This window comes from Dermacentor albipictus, chromosome 7, assembly GCF_038994185.2.
Source record: "Dermacentor albipictus isolate Rhodes 1998 colony chromosome 7, USDA_Dalb.pri_finalv2, whole genome shotgun sequence".
In the NCBI taxonomy this organism is placed as follows: domain Eukaryota; kingdom Metazoa; phylum Arthropoda; class Arachnida; order Ixodida; family Ixodidae; genus Dermacentor; species Dermacentor albipictus.
In genome coordinates, this window is record NC_091827.1 from 76,547,805 (window position 1) to 76,566,173 (window position 18,369).

General features: G+C 44.8%; 1 protein-coding gene across 3 annotated transcripts in view; it reads left to right on the forward strand.

The window, feature by feature from the left end:
- Positions 1–16,061, forward strand: part of LOC135899086 (transcriptional repressor protein YY1-like) — a 47,850-nt gene extending 31,789 nt beyond the window's left edge. For all 3 annotated transcript variants that reach the window (XM_065428347.1, XM_065428349.2, XM_065428348.1), the window contains one exon: positions 12,252–16,061. In XM_065428347.1, coding sequence (XP_065284419.1) covers positions 12,252–12,321 — 70 coding nt within the window. In that variant the 3' untranslated portion in view covers positions 12,322–16,061. The remainder of the gene's footprint in view (positions 1–12,251) is intronic.
- Positions 16,062–18,369: the final 2,308 nt, after the last annotated feature.

Consider the following 18,369-nt stretch of genomic DNA (forward strand, 5'->3'; position numbering starts at 1 on the left):
CTGGTTACCGTGATTGCGTAAAACGTGGCAGTGCGTAGACTGCCTGTTTGATCCTGATTGTCCCGTGTTATTTGCTCCTCATCGTGAAAGCAATAAGGAAATGGTAAAACCAGTCATCGCTTACTTTCACCTCGCGCCAAGGAGCAATTATAAGCAATGTTTTATTGTCATTAATGTCTGTTGTTTGCTTTTATGCTGCTGGCCCGAGAGAGATGGCACTGAGACAGGAAAGTGTTTCAGTTTCAGTCGTATAGATAGTGCCATAGCATTTAACGTTGATCGGCTGTGTGATGCTGCGTCAGTGTGTGCCGACGCAGCATCTAGACGCACGGCAAAATAGACACGCTTTCTCACATCGGTGCTGCCTCTATAGGCCTACCAGCATCATAACAAACAGTTGAGATAATAACCACAAAACATTGCTTATCATTTGTCCCTAGCGTGAGGTGAAACTAATTGGTGACTGATTTTGCCGTTTATTTCTTGCTTTCCTGACAGGGAGCAAGTAACAGGGCCAAGTTAGGATCGAAACAGGCAGCCTGTACACTGCCGTGTTGTTGTTTGTTTAATCGTGGTGAACGGCGGAAGGCCATCCCAATAAATGTAATGGAGCTCAGTAAATTCCATGCACATGCAGTTGCGGCAGCCAGTATTGGTAACGGTAGGATGATAACATTATGCTAAAGCTCCCTAATAACACAGAAACAACTGTATTACATAAGTTCGGTTAGTAGAGACTCAATCATGCTAAATCAAACGCTGTTCACCAGGTGCACCCTAAGGTGTCCTGGCTCTCCCAAGAAACATGTCAATCCGCAGTCCCCCACTTGTCCCTCTAAGTGACTGTAAGAAACTCCAGGGCAGCAATGGTGCTGGTAGAATTTTAGATTCGATACTCAACTTAAATGGAGCACCTGGCATTTGTACATTCAGGAATGGGCTTGAAAGGTGACACATGGTTTCCTGTCTTGTGCTTCAAAATTAGTGTAGCTTAGCTGACTGTCTTGCATGTTGCTTGACTCTGGCCTTGTTTCACATTTAAGTGTGAGATCATGATTGACCCAGATAGCCTCAGTTGCATTTCAGCAAAACACTGCACTCTGTGGCTGCCATGTTATTGAGTGACCGCTTGGAGTCCGCGCACTGATGTAGTGGGGTTATTGGGGGATTGAAGTACTAAAGGGAACCCAAGGGGCTCAATTTTGTGTGGGGTTATAACTGTGCGAAGAAAATGAGACCGTGAAGCCACAGAAAGCATGGGGAATTTCATCATCATAATCAACAGCCTATTTTATGCCCACTGCATGATGAAGGCCTCTCCCTGTGATCTCCAATTACCGCTGTCCTGTGCCAACCGATTCCAACTAGTGCCCGCGAATTTCCTAATTTCATCGATCCATCTAGTCTTCTGTCGTCTTCAACTGCACTTCCCTTCTCTTGGTATCCATTCTGTAACCCTAATGGTCCAACGGTTTCTAATCTGCGCATTGCATGACCTGCCCAGCTCCATTATTTTCTCTTAATGTCAATTAGAATATTGGCTATACCTGTTTGCTCTCTGATCCAAACTGCTGTCTTTCTGTCTCTTAACGTTATGCCCAGCATTCTTCGTTCCATCTGTCTTTGTGTGGTCTTCAACTTGTTCTCAAGCTTCTTTGTCAGTCCCAAAGTCTCTGCCCCATATGTTAGCACCGGTGAAATGCAATGATTGTACACCTTCCTTTTCAATGATAATGGTAAGCTTCTGGTCAGGAGCTGACAATGGCTGCCGTTTGCGATCCAACCCATTTTTATTCTTCTATGAATTTCCTTCTCATGATCAGGGTTACCTGTGATTAATTGACTTAGGTAAACGTACTTGTTCACAGACTCTAGAGGCTGACTGGTGATCCTGAACTCTTGTTCCCTTACCCGGATATTCATGATTATCTTTGTTTTCTGCATATTAATCTGCTACCCCACTCTCACACTCTCTCTGTTATGGTCCTCAATCATTTGTTGTAACTCATCTCCAATGTTGCTGAACAGAACAATGTCATCTGCAAACAGAAGGTTGCTCAAATAATTGCCTTTGATCCTTCCTCCTAAGCCTTCCCAGTTTAATATCTTGAATACTTTTTCCAAGCATGCAGTGAATAGCATTGGAGAGATTGTGTCTGCTTTTTTTACCTCTTTCTTTATAGGTATCTTCCTACATTTCTTGTGTATAAATAAGGTAGCTGTGGAATCTTTGCAGATATTTTCCAAGATATTCACGTAAGCAGTCTGTACCCCTTGATTACCTAATGCCTCTATGACTGCTGGTATCTCTACTGAATCAAACGCCTTTTTGTAATCTATGAAAGCCACATAGTAGTGAGGCTGATTGTACTCTGCAGATTTCTCGATCACCCGATTAATGACATGAATGGGATCCATTGTAGTGTATTCGTTCCTGAAGCCAGCCTGTTCCCTTGGTTGGCTAAAGTATAATGTTGCTCTTATTCTATTGCAAATTACCTTCATGAATATTTTATGTAATACTGGGAATAAGCTAATGGGCCTGTAATTTTTCAATTCTTTAACGTCTCCCTTTTTGTGGATTAATATAGCGTTCGCATTTTTCCAGTTTTCTGGGACCCTTCCAGCCAATAGACACTTCGTATAGAGTGCCGCCAGTTTTCCAAGCATTATTTCTCGTCTATTATTGATCAAATCGACTGTAATTCCATCTTCTCCTTCCGCTCTTCCCCGTTTTATGTCTTGCAAGTCCCTTCTGACCTCATCTCTAGTTATAGAAGGAGTTTCTGTATCCTGTTCATTACTGCTTCGAATAGAGGTATCCCGACTCCTCTGGATACTGTACAGGCCAGCACAGAATTCTTCCGCTGCTGATACTATACCTTCAAGATTGCTGATGATATTACTCTGTTTATCTTTCAGTGCATACATCTTGGTTTGTCCTATGCCAAGTTTCCTTCTCACTGATTTCAGGCTGTGTCCATTTTTTACAGCTTCTTCAGTCTTTCTCACATTATGATTTCGAATATCCCTTATTTTCGTCTTGTTGTTCAGTTTCGACAGTTCCATGAATTATATCTATCTCTTGAGTTGGACACTTTCAGTCTTTGTTGTTTCCTTATTAGGTCCTTTGTTACTTGGGAGAGCTTGTGTTTTGGTTGCCTTGGTGCCTTGCCTCCAACTTCAGTTGCTGCCTCTAAAGCCAGCCTAGTTATGATTTCATTCATTACCTCTATATCATCTTCATCTCTCTGTTCTAAGGCTGCATATTTGTTTGTAATTATCAGCCTGAATTTTTCTGCTTTTACCTTTACTGCCTCTAGGTTGATCTGTTTCTTCTTGACCAAGTTTTTTCTCTTGCTCTCTTCAAATTGAGGTGAATCTTATCCCTCACTAACCCATGATCACTGCACTTTACCTACTTATCACTTCTACGTCCTGCACTATGCTGGGATTGGCAGAAAGTAAGAAATCAATTTAATTTCTTGTTTCACCATTAGGGCTTTTCTGGGTCCACTTTCTGTTGCTACGCTTCCTGAAAAAGGTGTTAATTATTTGCAGCTTATTCCTTTTCGCGAATTTTACCAGCATCTCACCTCTAGCATTCCTATAATCGACGCTGTAGTTTACAATTGCTTGTTCACCAGCCTGCCTTTTCCACCACTTTTGCATTGAAGTCGCCCATTACTACAGTATACTGAGTTTGCACTTTTCTCATCGCTAATTCAACATCTTCATAAAACTATCTACTTCATCATCATTGTGACTGGATGTTGGAGCATAGGCCTGTAATCTATACCTCTTATTAAGTTTGATTACAACTAGCGCTACCCTCTTACTTATGCTCTAGAATTCGTCAATGTTGATCGCTATGTCTTAATGGATTAGGAATCCTGCCCCATAGTGCTTCTGATCTGGGAGACCTCTGTAGCGGAAGACATGGCTATTAGTCAGCACTGTATAAGCGTCACCAGTTGTTCTAATCTCACTAAGGCCAATGACATGCCAAACAATGCCTGATAGTTCCCTAAAGAGTCCTGCTAAGCTAGCCTCACTGGACAGAGTTCCAGTGTTAAAGGTTGCCAGGGTCAGTTGCCATTGGTGGCTTCTCTGGGTCCAGAGATTCTTAGCACCCTCTGCTGCATTACAGGTCTGACCGTCGCATTGTTCAGGTGCTCCGCAGCTGCTGGGGACTGAGGGCCATGGGTTAATTGTAGGAATCATGAGGGAGGTAGTCGCCGAATACTGCACCAGGGAGGCCAGTTCCTGTTCTGGTGAAGGAGTGTCTTTGTTGAAGCTTAGTGGGCCTTCCTAATTTCATTGTACCTCGATTAGTATAAGCATGCTTAATTTTAATGTAAAAGCAGTAAGCTATACGAAAAGTGGACGAAAGGACAACTTGCTGCAGGGGGAAGCTGAACACACATGTGGGATGTGTATTACAATGTGGGATGCTTGACTGATTATGCTACTGTAGTGGCCATCCTCTCATCCACTGTTATTTGCGTATGTGTCAAGATTAGCCGCTCACAGCTAAGGCTGCAGATGTGGAACATCCTTTAGCAGCTGGTGTCATATACAGATGAAACTCGATTTAACGAAGCGATGGCCATGCTCGAATTATTTTGTTAAATTGGAAGTTTGTAAAATCGAGAAAGGAATTTTTTGGTCCTTCGAAATCTAAAATTGTAATGCACCGACACGCAAAACCTACCGCGACATCGTATTTGCCGCTAATCCAGCCATCTGTTGCATAAATCATGAAATAACGACAGTACCCACCACCACCCCTACCGAGGCGGTGTTTAGTCTGCAGTTCCGTGCATGGGCGCAGCATGTAGCTTCGTAAAAATAACGCTAGGGCTGCGACTAGGGCACCTAGGTGTTTTAAAGGCTTAACTTTAGAGTGCACACTCGAAGAGAAACCCATTTGTGACAAAATTAGGAAGAAATTGCTTTTTTTTACTCATTTATTTCAGGAAAAACTTCGTTAAATCGATTTCGGCTAAATTATTTACGGTAATTCGGGTTGATCACAAAATTGAACCCTATGGGTTAAATCGATTTCGGCTAAATTATTTACGGTGATTCGGGTTGATCACAAAATTGAACCCTATGGGTACCTGTTGGGGAATGGAAATTTATTCGTTAGGTTGGGAACTTCTTAACTGGTTTCGTTAGATCGAGTTATAACTGTAGTACCTGAACTTGGGAGCAGGCAACTGGGCCTGCCAGCTGGTGTCGTCGTCTGTTTTCTTTGCAGAGTGGTGACAAGACATTAGGCAAAGATAAGCTTGTTAGCAGAAAAGTGCGAGCTGCTGATGCCAAATTGTATAAAAGTTTTTCTTTTCATATAGAGGTTCATATGAAAAGGTTATTGCATGTAAAATGTGGTTTCGTTATAACGAGGTTAGACTGTTTGGGTAATGACCCTATGTCAGTTCTTTGGGAGCCTTGCATTTTACTGCCACTGCTGCACACATGATTGAACGGCTTATTTTGGCATGCCAAACGAGGCTAATTGCACCATTTCGGCCTTAGAAAACGGGCACTTGCTTGAAGATTTACTGGTTTGCAAAAGGTGTATAAGGACATGAGGGGCATGCATTGGCACTATCATTCTGGAATGGAATGCAAGTGGGATGAAATGGGGTAAAACCTCTCTTGCAATTTCTTACTCGTAACTGTAATGAGTGACAGTGATGTAAGCAGTCACTAAATGTGCTCTAAATGTGCTCTAGCAGCAAAACTAAACATTTCTGAGAAGAATCATACCACTCTCACACACCCTGGCAAATGTAGAAAGGAAAAGTTTGTCTTCTCACATTACACACTTCACTCTAGCATGATAGTGCATGTAAGGCTTTCTTTGTCTTCTCCTCACTGTTGGGGCATCTTTTCCTAAATGCTTGCCACTGGTGTTCACAGCAAGCGGACATTGTTACCATGGTGTTACCTATGCACCCTGGCGAGAGGGGTTTGTTTGCTGCATTGAAAGGGCGCATTGCAAAACATTGTATGGCAGGCTCACAAAGGCACAGTCATTCCTGCCCCAAAGTGTGAGGTGAAGCCCAGTCAGTTCCCAATGTCCCTGTTTCCCGAGTCTTGACATGCATGGGGGATATGCGCAGACTTGCTGCTGGCAGATGGCTGGGCTGACTCTCTTTCTCTCTCCTCTCCCTCTCTCCTGCTGTCTTTCCTCTCTTTCCTGGCTGGTAGCGGATCCCAGGGAGCATCAGACTATTAGTGATGATGGTGATGATGCCCCCGCCAGCCTTCTCTTCGCCTTTGATAGCCACTGTTCACTCTCCCGTTTTTCTTGTCCCCTTCATTTCTTGCATTTCTCACGACCTGCTTCTTCAACCACAGTGCACAGGAATGGAGCAAGCTGCAGGCTCAGAGATAAGAGTGGGCGAGGTCAGTTTTATGGCCTATTTGGCTGGACCCTACCATGCACTGACTCGCACTGCGACGATGTGGAGACCATTCTAGGTTAGAGTTGGAGAAACTGTGCCCTAGCCAAATGTACTGCCCCTTACCAGAGCAATCGGAAAGCGTAAGCGGAAACAAACAGGTTGGCACTTACGTTATTAACAAACATGGCCGACCAAAGGCGTGCACCTGCCGCTGCAGATAGCTGCTGATGCTGCATCAACAACAGAAGTTGCATCAGTCACGTGAATAGAACTCTGCGAGATCTTGGTCGTGCTCTCAGGTCGAATGTGAGAGCGCCTTCGAACGCTCTGGCAGAACCAGGCAGATTTGTTCAAAGAGCTTGATTTCGACCACTGGAGTGTGAACTGCGCTGCCAGAGTGCTTTAAAGCACTTGAAAGTGACAAGCCAATGTGCCATTAGTTTGCTACTGCTCTTGCTGTATACCATCATAAATTTGAATGAAAACGTGGAACCTGGTGGAACATTCAGGTTGCCTTGAGCTTGTATGCGTAGTTTCTCTCGGGTCCTAGAGCGGCAGCTGGTCTCTCCATGCCACCGTCGAGCTCACAGGCATGGTCGGGCAAAGCTGGATTAATAATCTGCAGTCCTGGAACGCCAGAAACAGACAACTCCTACATGAGTGCAAGCTAGGCAAGCCAGAAAAGTTGCACACATGGCAACAGAAAATGGCGCAGCCTTCAAGTTCTCTCATGAATAGTACCCTGCTATGGCATGGGATTTCGCGGCCCCTGTTTGAGACTGGTTAACCGTTCATTGGCAAAGACTGATCGTGTTCTTTGGGGGCATGGTGTTTCGGTCCTTATACTGAAGCCAGCCAGTACACAAAGCCTGTCAGTTTGCTTGAAGGCCTTTGACTGGCACCAGTTTTGAGAAATGCGTACTGCAGATACGCAACAAAGTGCACTGCTTCTTTTGTTGAATAATTTTTTGGACTGCGCAAAAACAACATCCGTGGTGCAGTTCATCAGAAATAAATGTCTGGGATGTTTTGGTGCCCCGTCAAAGAGTACATTCCTGTGCCCTGTGGCCCTTTTCCTGTGTGTATTTCTCTGAACACCTGTGGTTCACTCTGTTTCGCCTTGAGCGAGAAAACACTCTGCCCACATTAGTTTGCATCCATCGAGTTTTCCGCTGGCACCGCATGGGAGGAAATTTGTTTACAGGCATTGAAAGGGAAGGAGTAATTTGCACCCGCGTTGGGGCAAATTTGACCGTTTCAACTCTAAAATTACACTATGCATTGACAATCGTACCATTGCACTGGCCCGAGGAAGAGGCCAGAAACCTTATTTGCCTTTATATGTGTCGCCTCTCTCCATCCTCCTTGCACGTTGGCTTCTGTGTTTTGCATGAAGTGAAAACTATAATAAATGCCATGCCAAGCAGCGATGGACAGCTCGTAACACTGACGGTGAGGAAAGATTTGTTCAGCTCATCAATTAGTTCTGCTGGCTCCGCCTTTCAGGAGCTGCCAACAGGCCTTTTATTCTTTTGAAAACTCTTGGAAACTCGATGGTTGCTGTAAACTGATTTCTGCAATGAGCTCACAAGCTTGTGTACCCTGCCGTTTTGTTGTGCAAGCGCAGGTTGCGAGTGACGCTTCTATAAATGACGCAGCGTGTGTGAATTTTGTTATTGGCGCCTGCTCAAAGCTTTGGTACTTAAAGTGCCAGGTACGGATGCAGTGTGCCGTCATAAAGCCATAAAGCTTGGAACCTTGTTTAGGCTGACTGAAAGCAACTGTGCAAGAAAGTTTGCTTTGTATGCCCTTGTTTTTTTTTGTGTGTGTGGCTATTATAATAGGTCAATGGCAAGCCAGTTAACTACCGCTATTCCGACTACAGTCGACGACCGATAATTCGGACTCCACGGGGAACGTAAATTAGTCCGAACTATTGAATGTCCGAAAAAAACAAATGTATCCAAAAAAGATCACTTGATTTACGTTTTAGGGCCCCTGTCTAAGGAACAAGTGGTCAACGCATTGCTGCATGCACACCACTTAGGTGGAACAAAGTCTGCCTCTATTTCTGCCAGTTTTACCTTTGCTGTAAGCCGATGCAAGGACTGCAAAGGCTCGAGTCAGATCTGCATGTGGAAGGTTCTGGGGCACATGACACATTATCATCCGAGTCGGAGTCGCTGTTTGACGGTGGTAGAACTTTCTCAATTATTTCGTCATCATTCAATTCGGCACACGATGAAGCCGCGCTGTCGACATCTGCAAAGTCTTGAGATCTAATGGCGGCAGGAATCTGCACGCCACAGCCTAGCAGGTCATCAGTGTTGTCCACATTGGAGCTCATTGTGGTAGGCAGCAGTTCAGCCTCTTCCGTTGCGGAGTCAGGCTGCGAGGGCACCGTTTGTGCACTTGACATGGCCCATCTATAACTTCACGAGAAAGACTTCTTGGAGCCAGCAGAGCGCTATCTGGAATGCAAACTAAACAAACAAGCACAGCATGGCAGAACGCTGCTCGCAAGGCTAACTCAACTAGCGCCACCTCTGACTCAACAAACAGAATGGCGATAATGGGCCATGCATGGGGGTGCCAGAAAAGGATGTGATGATCGCAGTATTGAAGCAACCTCACAGTTCAGGCAAAGCCTCCAAGATCGGCATTTGCAGTTAAATCTCAGAGGCGCAGAACGCCGACCAAAATAAGGCCTCAGAGATTACCGTCTAGCTTTTTAATCTCTGAGGCCATACTTGGTGTCTCGTCAAGGTTGGCAAAGGAGATAATGGTGGCAGAGTTGGCGTACGCTGAAGCCATGGATAGAGTCCGAATAATAGAATGTAGAGCTAATGGCTGTCCGAAATATTGGTCGTATTTACTCATTCAGTCTATGGGGTCATTGGTGGTGCCGCAATGCTGTCTGAATTAACATGCATGTCCGGATTATCGGTGTCCGATTTATTGGTCGGCAACTGTAGTATGGTCAGGCCTGCTCGTAGTGATCCATAGTTATAGTGTGCCTGTTGGGTTCTTCTCGAAAGTTCTTTATGAGTGCACTGCAGAGATTAAGCTAATGACACCAGTTTATTCATATTTGGTAAAGTAGACTTAATGACAGTGGCTTCAGGTTTATTGACTGCAAATACATTCTCCTTACTGCGAGCACCCTTTAGTATAAGGGATGTTTAATACATTATCTCACGGGAGGCCTTATCTGCATTAAACTTAACGGGAGTTATTCGCAACCATGGTGAACACCAAATGCAGTCCATCCAAGCAGGTTACGCGGGCATTCCTGTTCATGGCTCATGGTGGTGATGAACAGGGCCCGCCGCTAGTTTCCCCTTCAATTACAATACAGTGCAAAAGTGTTACACCTGTGTCCTAATTTAGAGCTAATTCTTTAGATGAGAGTACGGCACGAACAGCGAGAAGGCAGCATGGCGCATAGGCACGGTGTGCCTCATAACTTGTCAGGTTTTTTTTGCCGTATTTTCTATCGAAATGGCTGGCATCTCCAAGTAAAATGCAGAAGCTGGTGCAGCAATCTCTAATCAGTGAAGGTGCGTTATGTGGTATCATGAACCTAATTCAACTGGTGTAGACTGCTATCGGTAGTGCTTGCTGATTTGTGAAGCTTCAGCCATGCTTGTTTCTTTTCTACACTCCTTCGCCGGCAAGAAGATTGTCGTTTGAGCTTTGCCGCCATCTTGCTGCAGCATGCATTCTGAGCATTAGAGCGTAGAGCTGTTAGATTATGTTTCGAGATGCATATGGTGGTCTCTGTAGTTGCATCAAGTCAATTCGCACCCTTTTGGGATGCTTGTGAAGGACCTGCACTGGAGTGTGTTTACATACTCTCCCCTGTGTTGACGGTTTGCAAAAGGTTGGTTTGCTCCAAACTGAGGTTGCCAAGCTCGGCTTGCTGTCAAATGCAGTTAGTGGCCTAACAGCCTGTTGTGTAACTGTACTAACTGCATTTAACACAGATCACGATTAAAGCCACCCATCTAAAAAAAGGTATAAGGGGCTCGCAGTCTCTTAGGCAGTATTAGACTACTATGCCCCTTGTACTACTGGCTAGTTGATTTTGAAGCCAGTATCTACTGCCTGGAATCACATGTGCAGGACAGAGGCACCTGCTTGACCATTCTCGACGAGTGTAGTTTGGTGTATGCCTTTGATGTGTCGGCTCGCACTTTACTAGCACATTCTTTGACAGGTGTTTGTCTTCTGCGTTAAACTGCTTATGTTAAACGGGGCAGCTGTGAGCAGGCTTGACCACATTCGCTCTATGTTTAAGCAAGGAGCAAATGCTTAGTCCTCAGTGGTAGCTTCGCTGCTTGTCTACAAAATGTCATGTGACTCGTTTGTTACCAAGTGTGTGTCTGTGCTGAGTTGCTGAGCATGCTTGCGCAATCATACAGGGAAAGTAGGTCTTGTTATTTGTCCCTGTTTTATGTAGCAGAACGTCAAGATTCATCCAACTATGGAACTGCGTGAGTCAGTAGGCACTTGTGTGTTCAGGTGTAGTAGTACGTAGCGTGGGCTACTCAGCTAGAGGGCTTGGTTTACAGGCAACATACTTTCACTGGTGCCAGGTGCTATGCATAAAGTAAATGTTCCTGGTGTTCTTTTCTGACCTAGATGTTATCAACGGCCATGGAGTGTTAATTTCCCGACTTGTCATGGATATGGGATACACAGTTGCAGAAAACGTTGCAGAAAAACTAACATTTTTGTTGGAAATTAATCTAGTCTTGGGAGTAGCTATCCCTGTGCTCACTGTGCCTAGCACTGTTCACTTATCATAATGAAGTCCTATCGTTTTTGTGATAAGCAGAAGTTGTATGTATTGTAAAGCAGTCTTAACCAGCCAGATGCTTTTCATAAATATCCTCCCGATTACTTCCCAGCTGGTAGAGCTGAAGTAGTATGTGCCAGAAATTTTCCCTGCATAGAACAACATTCACAATGTCCTTGCTGTGGACAAGTCGCATAAGAATGCATAAGTATAAATGAAAGCTGCCCTTACGAGCCATTACTTAATGGTGCAACTTTCAATCCTATGTATCTGGCCAGCAAAGATGGCGTGGGCCCCATAGCAAATCATGCTGGCATTGCATGAAATGGCAACACCAGAAATGAAAGAATGTGTTCTAGTTTCTAGTTAACCCTGACTCTTTTGTACTTCAGTTTTGTTGAGGGGGGAGGGGGGAGGGGCATACTGTACTGCCAAGAAAATTGACAACATAATTGGCTTTCGTTGAATTGGTGTGATTTTTCTCATTTAACAAGAACATTGCACCATGCATTGTAATTTGTTTGAGCGAGTAGCAGTAGGCCTTCGTGTTTCAGCCACTGTGAAGGGATTTGTGTTTCTGGTCACACCTGGCTTTGATTCTTTGCCTGACTGAAATTTCTTTGAAAGATTCAAGAAACCAAGTGCCCTGCTTTATGAAGCTTTGTTTTCGTTTCCTCCTCCCCCCCCCCACATTTATTTACTGTGGGAGCAGTTGCCTTTGATTGAAACTGGGACATCAATTAGTGTAGTTTGGCGTGGTGCTGGGAACTCACCAGCCAAGTGTTCGTTCTGGCCATCTTGAGCCAGACAAGGTGGCTTGAACGTATGCCGCCTTGTGGGTGCTTTCATTCGCATCAAAGGCAACTGTACGCTGCATGTGTATCACAAGATTTGTGTGGAACCAACTGAACCAACAAATGTTTTGTTCTTTCCTTCTTTTTCTGTTCACCTTCTTTGTCCCTCCTTCCTTTTCTCCTCCCTCCCATTAACTTCTTTTTCTTCCTTTCTTTCTATTCCCTCTTTTTATTTTGCAGAAACGGCACAGGACAGAGGCTGTCGGATGTTGAGTCGCAGAAGGTCACGTTCACCTTTGACCAGGATTAAAAAAAAAGAACACATGTACACAGACAAGAGAAACAGGAACGTCATGTTCTTTTTTTTTTCTTTCATTTTGTTTTAAGAGGAAGGCGGGCAGCAAAGCAGCACAGAAGCACCGCCGCTGCTAATGTAGTCACAGCTGTTTGAAGTTAGAAAACCAACCTTGGTGCCAGTGCGTAACCTCCGCTTTCCCCGATTGTTGCCGAGTCAGACGTTACATGTTGTCTTGTTTGGTTCTTGAAGTCAGTCCTTCTTGCTAATTTGTGTATGGAATTCCCTTTTGCCTGCTTCAGAAGTCTGTGAGTGTGAATTGCTTGATGAGTGGTTTTGACCTGTTTTTCGTTGTTCTGCTGTTAGACTTCCGCTGTTGTTTCATCTTGTTTTTGCCGTTCCTCATTACTTTGTACTGCTTCACCCTGAATAGCAGCATCTAGACGAACATTGTTATTATTATTATTTACAGAATACAGTAAGATTAGCTTGTGGAGAGGGGGAGGGGTGCACTTGAGATTCCAGCAAGCTGTAGCAGGCACTAAAGGCCAGACCGAAAATGTAGATTTTTTTTTTTTTTTTAGATGTCCGCCCAGTGTTGCATCTTTTCAGTCATTGTGTAGCTGCTGAGTTGTCTCTTCTAGAGGTGTCACACTCTTGCGCATGCAGTTGAGCCCACTTAAAACAGTAACGAAATTTGTAAATCGTAAACTTCGTCAACTTTGAATGGTGATGAAACCTCGAGCCTGTGTGAAATAAGAAGGGCAAAGCATGTGCATGATTATGTGGCTTTTTCGGTATGTCACGTAGCATGGGACAAGGCTAAGTAGTAAAACCAGCATAGTAGCAGCATGAAATTGTTGTGAGATCTTCCGTTTTTCCTCCCACATGCTTCCTTGCTCTGAATGCCATGAACTGGCTCGTGGGTCATGCAATCAATGAAGCACACTAGCTTTAACACTTGAAGGAAATGGTCCGTGTTGTAAGCATTGAAGGCTCACAGCGTGCTGCCTCGTCAAAATGAGCTTGAAACACAATGTTGCCTAGCTTCGTTCTTGAGTCCTTTGTGTTTGTAAGCTTAACTGGCATTCTTGCGTCACTGCCAAACTGACGTCGGTGGCATGCATTTTATTGCTGCTGCCTACTCGAGCTGCTGTGGTCAAAATTCTCCTTGAGAATTGGTTACTCGGTCCCATATGCCTTACAAAATGTCTGATGGGCACTGTTCTTTTTTTTTAAGGACTAGCAGGCATTTGCCGATTGTGTCGAAGCAATCTGTAGGGCATAGGTGCATGATGTCCAAGCAGCTACCGCAGTTACAGTAAGCAGGTGTCTTGTGCAGTTCGAATAAGATATACAATAGGATTGATGGGGTGCCTGGATTTTTGTTTGCCACTCATTTTTCTCATTCAATTAGCTTTAGGGCCACTACTCTGTTTTGGTCAATCCTTTCTCGTATGCACATTGGAACATGGTTAGGAACAGTGTAAACCTTTATCAAGAAAAAAGAGGGAAGGAAGTTTTCTAAAGTTTGGTTGCGTCTATTTGTGTCAAAATGCATTCCAAGAAATTTGAGCTGGGACGAAAGTGAGAAGAAAAAGAATGCAAAGTAGTCAAAAGCACAACTTATGCTGTCATTTCACAGCACTGCATTCTAGTTAGCAAAATATGCAAAAAGGTTTCTAGCAAAATTTTTTCAAAGCTGGCAGGCAAGTTACATCTCGGAGATGTTGCTTTGGAATTTGTTAAGTCTGCTTTGCCACAGCACTTTATATAGAATTGTGGTCTTCTGCGAAGACTTTGCTGCTTGCCTTTCTCACCTGTCGATATGTGCCCATTAGGTGCACTTTTTTTTTCTATGTGAATATAGAAAGTGTGCTGCTTCTTGGTGCATGTGGGCACACAGCAGACTTTTAGTCATATTTAGCACATCTCACTGTACATAGTTCCCATGATCCTTGACACCAGTAGGTTGCAGCTTCCCTGTCTGCTTTGCCATTTGCTTGCCGTTTAATGTAGGGGACGGCAACATTTTCTTCACTAGGCATGAGATAGTTGTTTACAAACTGATTCTCAGTTTTTTTTTATTATAGTCAATTATCTAGCCCCCCTCTTCACCCCACCCCGCTTTTTTAAAATCACAACACCATGCACCTTATTCACCATTGTCAGTGACACTTGTGACGACTTTCAGAGGGTCGCATGAGCTGTGGTCATGCCGAGAAGGCTGCAACATTCAAGTGTACGGTACAGTCAACATTTGTCGCATCTAGGTTTAGTGAGCCAGCGTGTGATTGCCTAGAAAGCTTTGCGAGTGAAGGGCGCATGTTGCATTGTCTAAGGTGGCTCTCCACGTGTGGTTGGCGAGTCAGGTTTGCTCGTCGCCAGCACGTCGACTTTTGTAGCAGAGAATGAAATATTTTCAGATGGCTTCGTCCGCAGGAGAAGTGTGTACAGACTCGTGATACAAATTCCTGAATGGGCATTGATGATGTCTATACCATGTGTAACACAGTGTCACCAGTTTTTACTGAATATGTGTTCTTGTACTCTTCTGTTATTCTTTTTCTTCATGAGACTGCTTACATGCTTTGTGTGGGATCTAGTATTTGATTATTATAGAAGAACCTTTGGTTTATGTTTCATAGCTGAGACCTCAGCACTGGGATTTCTGTATAAAACCAGCTGAAAGATGAGTCACTGTGTGCGGCTGTATTGTGTGAATTGTGGGCCCACTGGACAAATTAACATTTGCCCATAGAGCCCAGCTGAAGGTTGCCTGCTTGAATGGTGCACTGTTTTGGCGACATTGTGGCACGCTGCAGCTCCCGTTAATGATGCAGCTTGCCGATCGTTTGCATGACCAATGTTGACAGCAAATGAAAGCATCACACTGTGATTGGAACTGTACGCCTCATACCGAATCCAGCATGCATTGTTTCTCTTGTGTGTTTGGTGAGAAACGGCAACCTTTGGTTCGTACTTGCGTCATCTTGTACGCTGAAGACCTAAGGTAGACTATTTAGTGGACGTAATTGTTCAGAGACAACTCGCTGATGGCCAGTGGTAGACTCTACTGGTGGGGAATTGTCCCGTACTATGATTGGACTTGCCCTCTAGAAGGAACGCAGCTGGCAGACTCAAGAAACATCAAGCATGTTTTGCAAACACAGCCAGAATGATAACATTGAAAACGTGTGCTCGCACTAGAGCCACACAATGGTTTTTCTTCAGCATTTGGACCTCGCCAAAATTCGACGTATGCTGTTTCCAGTGCACATATTTGTGTGTTAAGGCAAGAAAAATGGGGGCCGCTTCTCAGCTGCTGTCATGTAAATATAACACTTTGTCTGCAGTGCGGGGTCTCACTCCCTCCTCCCCTCCCCTCTTATTATGTTTTGCTGGTGGGTTTGTGTTCCAGTAATGATGTGTATTGGTGAATTCAGATGCGACACTCCTTGTATTGAGCTTGAGGGGGAAACAAATGTATTATTGGATATATGTACATAGTATGCGCGTGTAGTCATAGAAACTTTCATCAAACACTGTTTGTTTTCCTTACACTTTCTTGTCTGTTTGTACTGACTGCACGCTGCTTGTTAGCAGGGTGTTCTGATGCTGTGCTATCCTTGTTCCGCGCGTTCAAAGCATTTTGGTTTGGTGTGCGTGAGGAGACACGTTTGTCTGTTTGCTGTACAGATTGCTTTGTGCAACAGTGAGTATTGAGAATAATAAAAAAGGACTTTCTATTGTGATCGCTTGCTCTTGTGGTCTGTTTGTTCTCGATGAAGCTTGTGTTCAGTATTGGTGCTGCACGCTGCGGCAATAGGAAAAGGAACACCTAACTCTTTCCTTACTACCCGAAGTGGGCTAATTGCAGTCCTGTAATGCTTCAACATTTTATTTTAAAGTGTATTGGTTCCAACACACTCACACCATGTAGTCTAATCCTTACTGAGCGCTTGATAATTCTGATGTAAAATTTCAAAAAGCAAGCAAAGAACCGCAAATGAAAATTTTGGATCCTCAGTAAATGTGCTTAGAGTAAAGAAAATCTTAAATATACAAAACACCTGCCATGCTCCTGGTTGTAACTTTCCCAAGCCAGACCAGGCAAACAAATCTTGTAAGGGAGCATTTGGTTTCTCAGTTTTTCAGAATTATTTAGGTTCTCGAAGCACTGACTGTCATGTTGGGAAAATCCATAAGCCCCCTCGTACTCGATTAGCTTCTTGCTGTAAAAAAAGCTGGCTGTTGTGCACCTTGAACTGATGCTGGATCCTGCTCGTCCTTTGTGCAGTACTTGTTTTTTGTTGTAAAGTAACTTACGGTAGGTGGTGGTAAAAAAAGGAAGAGATCAGACAGCTGGGCAAGCTTTTGCAGAAGGTCTGCCCAAGATAGACTGCGCGCTTTTATGTGAACGAGAACTTGCTACCGAAAGGATTTCCCATACGTCACACATGCTGTCGAAACGCTAGTAGAACGCAACCCATTGCAGGAAACAATAGAGTTGCATTTGATATTCAAAGGCAATTCAGAACAACGTGCTTTCATAAGCATGTGCTGATGTTTAATTAAAGGCCAATTGAAACGAAATTTCAATAAAGGTAAATTAACGATAAATGCCTATCGTATACTTTCAAAGTAACGTTGGCAAAGCCGCAGGGCTGGTAATGATCGAATTTTGTTAGCAGACGGCGCGTGCACCTGGCGGCAAAGCGTAAGCGATGCGGATATGGCGAGTGTTGAAGAACCGTACGCAACTGTTTATCTCTCAGATGCGCCACACCCGCCGTGGTTGCTCAGTGGCTATGGTATTGGGCTGCTGAGCACGAGGTCGCGGGATCGAATCCCGGCCACGGCGGCCGCATCTCGATGGGGGCGACATGCGAAAACACCCGTGTACTTGGATTTAGGTGCACGTTAAAGAACCCCAGGTGGTCGAAATTTCCGGAGTCCTCCACTACGGCGTGCCTCATAATCAGAAAGTGGTTTTGGCACGTAAAACCCCATAATTTATTTTTTTTTTCAGATGCGCCTAGGCAGCTAGGCGCATTGCTCGCTCATCATTTGCGAGTTGACGGGCCTCTCTCGGCGTGCGTTCTCCCTGTTGCGCTCATGATTGAAGCTGTTGCAAGAATGCCGATGCATTGCGTGGCCGTCTGGTGCTCGAATACGTACTCGAACACGAATAATGGCTGTGTGGTAGACAACGCTGAGCAGAGGAAGGACCCGAACACATCTTTCCTGTCCCACCTTTCCGAGCGCAAGCACGCGGCAGGCAAGCGCGACGCGGGCCAACCAACGCGTACAAAGCATGCAAACTGCAGTTGACGAAGCTGCACAAGCTACATTTCAACAGCGGTCTCTTAGCTATCAAGACCTGCTTGGCAAACGCTTTCACGGGGTGACTTTAAGTTCTATATGCCTCGGCGGCGCACATAAACCAAAGCTAACGTTTGAAGGTATACGTTGTATTCAAGGGTGGTATTGCCGAGCGACCATTTCCGGTAGTGCATCATCTTCAAGACTTTCCTGCGTCTCTATAGGCAGGTTGCGAACGTAGTTCCCGCGCCTACAAGGGCGCCCCTCGCGGTGGCGAGCGCGGAACTGGCAGCATACGACCGGCCCGCTTGCGTTCGGAAAGCCTGTTCACACACATTCGACTTAGTCACGCCGTGGCTAGAGGTGTGCGGCGACGCTCCCGGAATGTTGCCTCCACAGTCGCAACTGGTTGGCAAAACTTGCACTGCAGCTGGCCGTTCTTAACAGCGCTTGTTCAGTTGGTCGAGGCTGGCTGAGAGGGCTGCTCTATGCGGGTTGAAACAAGGGCACACACAAAGAAGGCGCGCGATTGTTTCGTTGCACCCGCAGAAGTCACAAAGTGGGCTGTTGGCCATTCCGATAAGAAAGGAGTACGCATTTGAAAATGCTACTCCAAGCCATAGACGAACTAGAAGGATGCAGTTACGTCGTGGAAGGTCGGGCGGAATATGGAGCCGTAAAGTAAGGTACAGTGCATGAAGGCATGCACTTGTGAATTCGTTTGAATTCCATTGAGCT